Here is a 9,148-nt window from a genome sequence, read left to right as displayed (position 1 = left end):
GTAGACAGTCGTAGAACAGTCGTAGAATCATGACTGACAGTCGTAAAACAGTTGTAATGAATCATGACTGACAGTCGTGGATCTGCTCTTACATTCAAAACACTTCTGCCCATGTACTAGATTTTGGAGGTAGAAATTATACAAAAACTGGACAATAGAAAGATTTGGGCTAACAGGTTCTATCTACATAGAGTACAGATTGAAATTTATGCAACAACTACAAAATGCTTTAAAAAATAACAGAAGCAGAAACAATAGACAACAATAGACAAACCTCCTCTGTCATTGATTTGACAATTCTAAATTAAAATGCTTATATGATAACTTGAATTTCTGAATCCACAACCAAATAAGTCTCTTAAAGAACAAGACAACAACTGACTGTACACAAATGTATGTGTTAATTCTGTGCCTTTTGTGTTTAGGCACCGGGTCTGACTATAAGCACTCTGCCATGCCCCCCTCCCAACAATTGTCAAAATTCAAAATGTTGCCATTTGTCACTAATATCTTACCTCAGAAACATGATGTACACTTTCCCCCACATCCACAGTACTTCCAAACAATAGTTATGGCCATGAATCTGCTTTCCAAGCTGCAAAGTCTGGGAGTTGGAGGCCATATTCACAGTAAATATCCCTGCTGACTCCTTTCAATAGCTCCTCACCAACCTAACTGTAAAAGTTTTCAAAATTCCCAGGGCCTGCTTCCAATTAAAGGAGCTTGTATCTGATTCGCTTGATGCCTAATTAATACAAGCCTGTGATTGGTCATAGCTGACAGTGGTGGGACACAGTCATGGACAGTGGCATTTCAGGCCTGTCAAGACAGTCCCAGATCATTTCAGGCCTGTCAAGACAGTCCCAGATCAATGCGATTCGTACTTGCCAGTGGTATTGCAGGCCTGTCAGTGGAGGTGCTGAATTACGTCTGAAATGCCACTGTCAGTGCCTGTCCAGCCACTGACAGTGCCATTCCAGGACTGGTGGTTTGCTACGGGTGAGTACGTAGAAGTGTGCCTTGAGTAAAGAAGGTGTAGACGTGACACTAGTGAGGTAGCATTGAGTAGAAGTGTGCCTTGAGTAAAGTTGAAGAAGTGACTCTAATGTGGTAGTCTTGAGTGAACATTGTAGAAGTGACACAAGTAGGCTTGAGTTTAGTTGGTAATGAGTTAGACGGTTTGCATTAATACTGAATAAAAAAGTATTGCTGTTTCCCATATCTAATAGCATCAGCTGAGCTTGTATCAGAGTTGTCCCTAGGAGAGACCCCGATCGCTATCTATACTAGTAGAATCGTCGATTCTCCTAGGAGAGATCCCGATCAGAGTTGGCCATAGGACCAGATCCGATCGCGATCTCTCCTAGGAGAATCGACGATTCTACTGGATCGTGATCTCTACTGTGGATAACATCTGAACGGACATTGATTTTGGACTGTTCTAAAAAAATGGACACATGTGACCCGATAGACTCCCTTGTTAGTCATAATTTTATGCTTGCTAGAGTTTACATGGTCAGGGCATGGGGGCACAGGGCTTGTTCCCCTCTTTAAACAAGAATGGCAATAAAAGTATTGCCATGGCGATGATTATATCTTGCAGTCTTACTTGATTTGAACACAAGACAACCAAGCCTGGGACTGGTGGTTGTTTAGTCCTGTGGTATAGCACAATTTCTTTTTCGCCCTCTAACATTAGTTATTAGGTCTCAAGAGGATGTCATTCATAAAATTAAGTCAGTAATCCTTACTAGCTTGATGATGACTAGCTGACTAGCTTCATAATAGATTAAAAAAGACAACATATATATAACAAAATGACAAATAGGGTATGCCTTAGCAGCTGTTAAGACTGGTTGAATAACTAAAGACAATTTCTTGCTTACCAGTGTTTTCACAGTTAGCAATACATACTGGCTGAAAGCCAGGCGACATCCTCCGCCGCCGCCGGCGGAACAATCCGCTTTAGAAGGAATAAAGACAGAAGATAAATTGGTATAAAATGTTAGAAAGCTCTGTATATTCTGTTGCTAGTTACTCATAATCCAGGCGTTCGAGGGAGGACCACTTGAGTAAACATTGAGTATACATTGAAAGATACATTTTCTGCAGAATCCCCAAATTTGGGTGTAGAAGGATCAGGGTCAGGTAACATTATGCCCATGACAATCTGAAGCAATTGCCTCCTTTCTTAGCAAGTGATCATCAGCACTGGAAGTCCAACACTGTCATTCTCTGCTAGACATGGTCTCAAGGCGCTGTATGTAATATCAAAAATCATTTTTTTCTAATTGATAACTGATACAGGCAGCATACCATGGTTGCCAGGCCAACGAAATGGCCTGGTACCTGCAGCTCGTTTCTACATCGGCGGGCATGCCTTGGTATTAAAGTCTGGTAACCAGGGTAACGGGCACATGGTACATAAAATTACGTTCAGGACTGGGTTTATAAGGAAAAAAAAGTCACTGGTTCCAGGGACATGATATAAGGTCATATAAGACCTTGCTGGTTTCTTTATAAACGCCAGCACTGGAAATCCAGAGCTGGTTATATCAGGTTCCAGTGTTGACGGCTGTTATCTGCAGTGCTGAATGACCTTTGAACAGGCTGGTCGCCGCTGTGCCGACATTCCGCACTGGTGACCCGGAGCGCTGAGAGGAGTTAAGCCCTGGAAAACCACTACTCGGTTTATGTTTATCACAGGAAATGCAATGATAACACCTGAGCAGGTTTCAGCAATGGAAAAGGCCGTTCAGCACTAAAGAGCACCAGTGTTGAACTTTCCTCAGCTCAGGGCGCCCATTGCCGAGGCCGATCACTGTCGACCGGAACCTACTGGAGGCACTGTAACCTACTGATAAAACCTCCTTGTTGTAACCTACCTTCCCGAGAAGAAGCAGCAAATGAGGATCAAGATCATCAGATGACGATGCCAAAACACAGCCATCTTCCACCTCAGTAATCCCAATTCACTTGATGGAAATCCTCTACTCAGCCTGTACGTCCACCAGAACAGTATTCGATCAACCAATGTTGGAGTTCCCCGGCTTGGTGCCTGTGTACACATTGATATTATTCCGCGTCAGGTCAGGTTTATTAAAATAGTGCGTGCGACTTGGATAGGTAGCTGACACGTCTTAGTGTTTGGTGCTTTGAGTTTGCATTGAGAGCAGGAAAGGAACCGTGATAGTATTGAAAAAGCCTGTGCAGGAGACCCTGAACTTTGGGCGCAATATGTAGATTGGGTTTTAACGCATCTTCCTTATTGAAGATCTTTGAAGAAAGGTGAATCACTAAGCAAATGCAACAAGCTTTTATCAGCTACTCGGTTTGACAATGCTATAAGGTTTCTTTCGCAAAGCTTCCGATCCGACCTCGCGGTGCGCCCAGGGCTGCAGTAACGATGCCAGGAGCAAGAGGGAGCTGCCGATGACCGGTCGCCACTTCATCTCCCAGGGACCTCCGGTGTATCACGGGAAGGGTGCGTCGCCATGCTTTCTGATATGTTTATTGTCGTAAAATTGTTTCTGTATTAATAGCAAGCTCAATGTTCTATCCAGTATGTTCTGCTATTTTTCCTTATAGATAGATAGATAGATAGATAGATAGATAAATAGATCGATAGATAGAGAGAGATATATAGATGCACATAGATAGATCAAGGAGGTATTTTTAGTCTCCTTGGAAACATATATGTATTACCTGGGGTCATTTAAAACGTGACTATTTAACCACCCTGTTACGCCATTTTATGTTAGATCTTACGAGAGAAATGTTAATTCGTTGTGATGCAGGTTTCTGTCTGCACAGCTACAGGTGAGAAGGGCTGGGGCCCCGTGACGTCAGGCCTGCTGGTTGTGGGAGGGTTCCTGTGCGGTGTGCTCCTCATGGCGGTGGGTGTGGCCATCAGGAAGCGGCAGCAGCGCCCCCTGTACCATGCAGTTACCTCTACCGACTCAGAGTGAGGGGACCCAGTCTCACACACGAGCACGAAAAGATGCCGTGCCAGACAGCAGGTTGTCCTCACTGCTGATTATTCCACACTTCTTGATTCAACTTTTGATTTACATTACAAAGTAAATAAATCTTGAGGGTGCATTAACCACTATGTTGTCCTTTGATTTGTGACGGCACTGGTTTTATTAGCAGATTTACATTCAATGTATAGTTGTATACTGAATACTAGCTTAGCACTCCAACTCGCATTATAAAGGAGCTGTAAACACTCTATTTAAAACTGTTCAGACTTCAAGACGTCAGCATTTACAGTTGTTTGTAAGACAATCGTTTCGGTTTTGAATTGAGGTTAAGTTACATTTTTGCAAACTGTTTAAGCAGGATCGGTACTATACTGAGGGATCAACAGAAGCCCACTAAAACACTGAGAACTACAGTTATTGTTAAGAAGCTTCCTCTAGCGTAACAGCGCAACACCTTCACAACAGGAACCTTAAAGAGTTCAAATCCAGTAAGACAGATCTTCCAACAAACCCAATCACCTGTTCCTTTTAAGCAAAGCCCTCCCCTACACACACCTAGAATATAGTAGGAATTCATCTAGTCATCTATGTTACCAGTTATTTTGTTTACAGACAAACAAGCACTCTTGATTAGAACCTCTTTTGTGGTAGGTAATAACGTGTTGCTTTAGTCACGGACCACGGCGACTATGTCAAAAGGCTCTGGGAAGTGTGTGGCTGCGATGCGTCCTTTCAGAGATGGTGTAGGGGCGCCCTCTGGTATCTTGAAAGTGAAGTGCTGCATGAGCGAAGTGAAGAACAGGAAGAGCTCCATCCTTGCCAACTGCTCACCCAAACAGATACGCGGTCCTGGAGAGAAATAAACAGCATACAATGCTGTATACGTGACAAACCTTTCTCGAACAGTCGACGTCTAGTAGCCTCCATAGCAGGCTCTCTGGGGTAATACACTTTTTCTGGTCATTTCTTTTTTTTTTCCTTGGTCACTGATTGCCAGCCGTCGCTGATTACTAGGGGCCCAGTAATTAGCGACGGCTGGCAATCAGATACCAAGAAAAAAAAAGAAATGGCCAACAAAAGAAGCCAAAAAAGGCCCAGAGAGCCTGCTATGAAGACTAGACGTCTAGTAACTTCATGAACGTCACACCCAACTCACACACAAGAACAGAATTCGAACGGATCATTATTAGTGAATACTCATTGTGGCGGAGGGAATGACACCTAATGTGCTTTCAAATATAACTATTGTTATTATATAATAGATTATTGATTGAACAAACCTGCGGAAAATGGCATGACGTGATCGTCCTTCTTGTACTGCCCATTCTCGTCCAGGAAACGGGAGGGGTCGAACTTGTCGTGTTGAGGAAACAGCTTCTCGTCGTGATGGACGGACCAGATGCTGGGGATGACGATAGTCTGCTTGGGAATGTGGTATCTGGAACGAGACAGGGTTTTGTGAGCTCAAGGAAGCGAGAGTTTTTGTTTGCTTGACTTCAACAACGACAGTCGTCTTTCCAAAGACAATCAACCGATCGTTTTATCAGGAACCATTAAAAAACGTCTTACGTTGAGAAGCAAAATCATCAGTATTGTAAGCTGATCCATGAGTGTCGATTGACATCTTCAATCTCTACTTCTACATGTTCACCATGTTATTGTAACATCTTACCCATTCAGGGTGGTGTCCTCGGATGTGGTATGAGGCACGTTCAGGGGAACGATAGTTGCAAACCTGGAGACCTCCGTCAGGACAGCCTGTGTGTAGGGCAGCTGGTCACGGTGGGACATGGACGGGGTCTGGCCCTGTCCCAGAACACTGTCAATCTCCTCATGGACCTGTGGGTTAGAAACAGGACGTCAGGCATAGACATTACTGTAAGTTCTGTGTTTAGGGCAAGGCTGTTGGATAAGCTTAAGAAGATTATCAGAATTCTTTGATTGGATCAAATAATTATGCAAACACCAGTCTGTGATTGCGGTCGCAAAAAATGTACATAACATTCGTTATCCTGATCATGAAGAAGGGCCTCATGAAATTAGCTGTAAACGACCCTGAGAAGTGATGACAAGAATAAGTGCTGTCTAGAAAAGACCGCGGCGTTGTGATGCTTCAAGTACAACATCACAATTCTGTTCGATGTTACAAGATGCATGTACGACCTGACGTGTTTTCAATGTACTGCTAAGGTTTCTATGTACCTTTTGCTGAATATCCGGGTACACTAACATCAACAGGCTTGCCCATCGCAGGGTGGTGGTCGTAGTTTCAGTGCCCGCTACGAATAAGTCAAGCACTGTCATAACCAGCTGTTCTTCTGTGAAGGTAGTGTCACTCAGCTGGTCTTGGGCCTGCATCTCCAACAGATAAGAGTCGATGAAGTCACGGATGTCGTTCGGATCAAACGTCTGCTGATGCTCCTTGATCTTTGCTTGGGCAAAGTTGATAAGACGTTGTGATATCTTAATCACCTGGGAAAACAATCAAAGATCATGAAGCTTTGTCCTTTCCTTTGCTTTGCTCTTAAAAGGTACGTTTTCATTAGATAAAAAAATGGTGTGCGATGGGTAGCTTATTTGATTAAAAGATCTGAATGCTATATCAACACTATTCCAAATCCTGAAGTTTTTGCAATTGATGGCTCGATAATGATTTGTATGATTCCCGAATAATACTTTAGTTTTGTGACTTTGTCTTACTTTGCTCCCACTGTCCAGGACATATTGCAGGAAAGGGAGGATGTTCTCAGGCATGGCTAGAAAGTTGGTTGCAGCAATGTCGTCAAAGTCCTGCATGAACTGTAAGAACTGGGGGTTGTCATACTCGAAGCGATGTGCGAAGACCATGGAGCTGATGATGTTGGTTGTTGCCTTCTGCAGCGGCCTGGTGATGTTGAACGGTTTGTCACCAATGTTCCGGATCTGCTCGAGCAAGGCTGAGGTCTCCTCCGATATCTGCACCTCCAGACTTCGCTTCCCGAAGCCGAAACTCCTCAGAGTTGTTAAGGCAAACTTTCGCTGCTCTTTCCAGAGCGGACCGGACGGAGCCATGACGATACCTGTCAACGGAAATGCGGAAAATATCTGTTAAGTATGACTCTGATGAACGTTATAATTCTTTGCGTAAAAGGTTAAGACAGACCTGAAGATTTGATAGACTTTCCGTAATTTCCAGACCGCTTATCTGAACCATAAGAACTTCGGCCATTTGTATCTAAGGATCCAACGATTTTAAATCTCTACGGCTTCATAGTTAAAATTTCATACACACCTTTCTTCTTCGACATCTTGTTCAGGACCACTAGGTGAGCGGGTCTGCTAGAGAACACCTCGGACTGCTTCACTATGGCCTGTCGGATGGTGTCATAACCCCCGAGCACTACAGCATCCTGAAGCCAATGAGAGTACACGTGAAGCATTGCACGATAATCGTTTCAGTTCAGTTTATCCTCTGTGAGGTGCCACTGGTAAGTCTTTTAATCATTGATAACATACACAGACAGTATAATCACTGAGCCAGTAAAGTTGGAATAACGCAGTCGTGGTGTTAGAAATGAATGTTTTCCGTTTTTCGGGCCAAATCTACGGCATCACCCGAGTTATCTGACCCACCGGGTCTCTGACATGCAACACAAATGTTACATATGGTAGGTCACATATGTCGCTGAGTCAGTCGTTCTGGAAAAGACCGCAAATCTGACCGTACACTCAAAAGCCTGGATATCTGTTTGACGCAATTGTCGGTTATGATACTATTTACCATCAAAGGTAAACAACAATTTTCAAGAACTTTTATATCTGCTGTGTCTAAAATGTCATACTAACCAGCATCCCCATACGGAAGTATGTGACTGGTCCATATTTCTTCTGCCAGTCCATGAAGTCCAGGTGGAGATTCTGGCTCTGCAAAAAAAGGCGGAAATCTCTCAGTTCTCTCACATTGCACAATGCAGTTCTCTCAAGTGACAGTAAATCTTAGCACAGTAAGTTGAAATGACTAGAGTACAAACATGTGTTTATATCGTATTTTCATGTTGCTTCGACCTTGTTACGCTTGGGATGCATGAACTACGTTAGCCTCTACCAGACTACACAAATACACAGGAATAAACACCAGATGTCTGCCCAAACTACAGTTTGCGACATAGGGAGTACTTTTTTTATATCGTTTGAAGATGGCGACTCCCTACAGACCAGGCTCTTCCTCGCTAACTGTTTTGGGCTGGTCAAACTCCTTTGGTGTGTTATCTGTCTATAACGTTATATGCCATTTTCTACTATTTCCAGCGACATGTGTTAAGCCTGATAGAGGCCAGAACTAGGTCTGTTGTTTACCCAGGCGAGACTCGGCAGGCTTCCCACGACAGGCCAGCCCCAGGGTCCGGGTGGGAGGTTCCTGGGACGTCTGGAGTAGGAGTAGGTGACGAGTAGGAGTAACAGGAGCACCAAGGTCACACGGATGTCCAGCAGGTCTAACAGGTGGTCTGCAGGAGACGTCATGCTTCTGTCTGTTCTCTCACAGTTCTTATAATGTCTGAAATACAGGATTGTATTTGTAGTTACATTCATTCTGGGAAAGGGTACTTTATTTTATTCGTTATTGGCGTAACGGTGCACATGCGATTTGTTCATAATCCGTTTGCGATGTCACCATGAAGTTGCCCCCCTCCCAGTGTAAACATTTACTGAACTTTGGCCATTCCCCTGTGGAGGACCATACGCCACGGCTAGACGTCAACACAAATGTGTAATGATCTATGATGTAATCCTTCGACTCAGTCAAACGTTAGATGACGTCGTATCCTTGGTAACAGTTTGTCGTTGATTGATTGTCTGCCCCTACGTAAAAACTACAGTATGTTTTTGTAGCAAAATGCACCCCTATGTACCTACTGGATATGGCTATGGCTAAAGCAAACCTCCTCGGCTAACGCATACGGAATTGTCGTCATGGTAGCTTTCCTGTCCCGCCAGATCACCAACAAGGTGGTTTACATAGTTTACGGCACCACTGAAATGGGAGGATGACCTTTATACATGTACTTTCCTTTCCATTCCCATGTATGCACTATCATTGGTATAAAGGAAAAAAAAAGCTCACCGGAGTATTACGCACTTCCCTCTCTCAGACCAGGGCCCCTACGCAAAATGGTACCCAGATCTCA

The 9,148-nt window shown here is 43.8% G+C and overlaps 1 protein-coding gene across 2 annotated transcripts; it reads right to left on the bottom strand.

Annotated features, from left to right (window-relative positions):
- Window positions 1–4,603: 4,603 nt before the first annotated feature.
- Window positions 4,604–9,146, bottom strand: LOC118428431 (cytochrome P450 2U1-like). Of its 2 annotated transcripts, XM_035838489.1 has the most exons (9): window positions 9,085–9,146; window positions 8,319–8,517; window positions 7,809–7,886; window positions 7,255–7,372; window positions 6,684–7,042; window positions 6,186–6,455; window positions 5,656–5,822; window positions 5,264–5,421; window positions 4,604–4,832 (listed from the first exon to the last, which is right to left on the bottom strand). In XM_035838489.1, exons 2-9 carry the CDS (start codon window positions 8,481–8,483, stop codon window positions 4,651–4,653), a joined length of 1,497 nt encoding a protein of 498 aa, XP_035694382.1. In that variant the 5' UTR covers window positions 8,484–8,517; window positions 9,085–9,146; the 3' UTR covers window positions 4,604–4,650. The 2 variants fall into 2 exon arrangements, with proteins under 2 accessions (XP_035694382.1, XP_035694383.1); XM_035838490.1 differs by lacking the exon at window positions 8,319–8,517 and having other exon boundaries at window positions 9,085–9,109.
- Window positions 9,147–9,148: the final 2 nt, after the last annotated feature.

Source organism: Branchiostoma floridae, chromosome 13, assembly GCF_000003815.2.
Source record: "Branchiostoma floridae strain S238N-H82 chromosome 13, Bfl_VNyyK, whole genome shotgun sequence".
Taxonomy (NCBI): Eukaryota; Metazoa; Chordata; class Leptocardii; order Amphioxiformes; family Branchiostomatidae; genus Branchiostoma; species Branchiostoma floridae.
The sequence above is the reverse complement of the archived record's forward strand: the minus strand, read 5'-3'. Positions and strand labels throughout refer to the sequence as shown.

Excerpts from the sequence above, each read along its gene's own strand:
- LOC118428431 (XM_035838489.1), bottom strand. The coding sequence starts at position 8,483 with ATGACGTCTCCTGCAGACCACCTGTTAGACCTGCTGGACATCCGTGTG. Across the intron at positions 7,043-7,254 it reads CAAGATGTCGAAGAAGAAAG|GTATCGTCATGGCTCCGTCC; the intron begins GTGTGTATGAAA and ends TTCCGTTGACAG. Across the intron at positions 4,833-5,263 it reads CGTCATGCCATTTTCCGCAG|GACCGCGTATCTGTTTGGGT; the intron begins GTTTGTTCAATC and ends ATTTCTCTCCAG.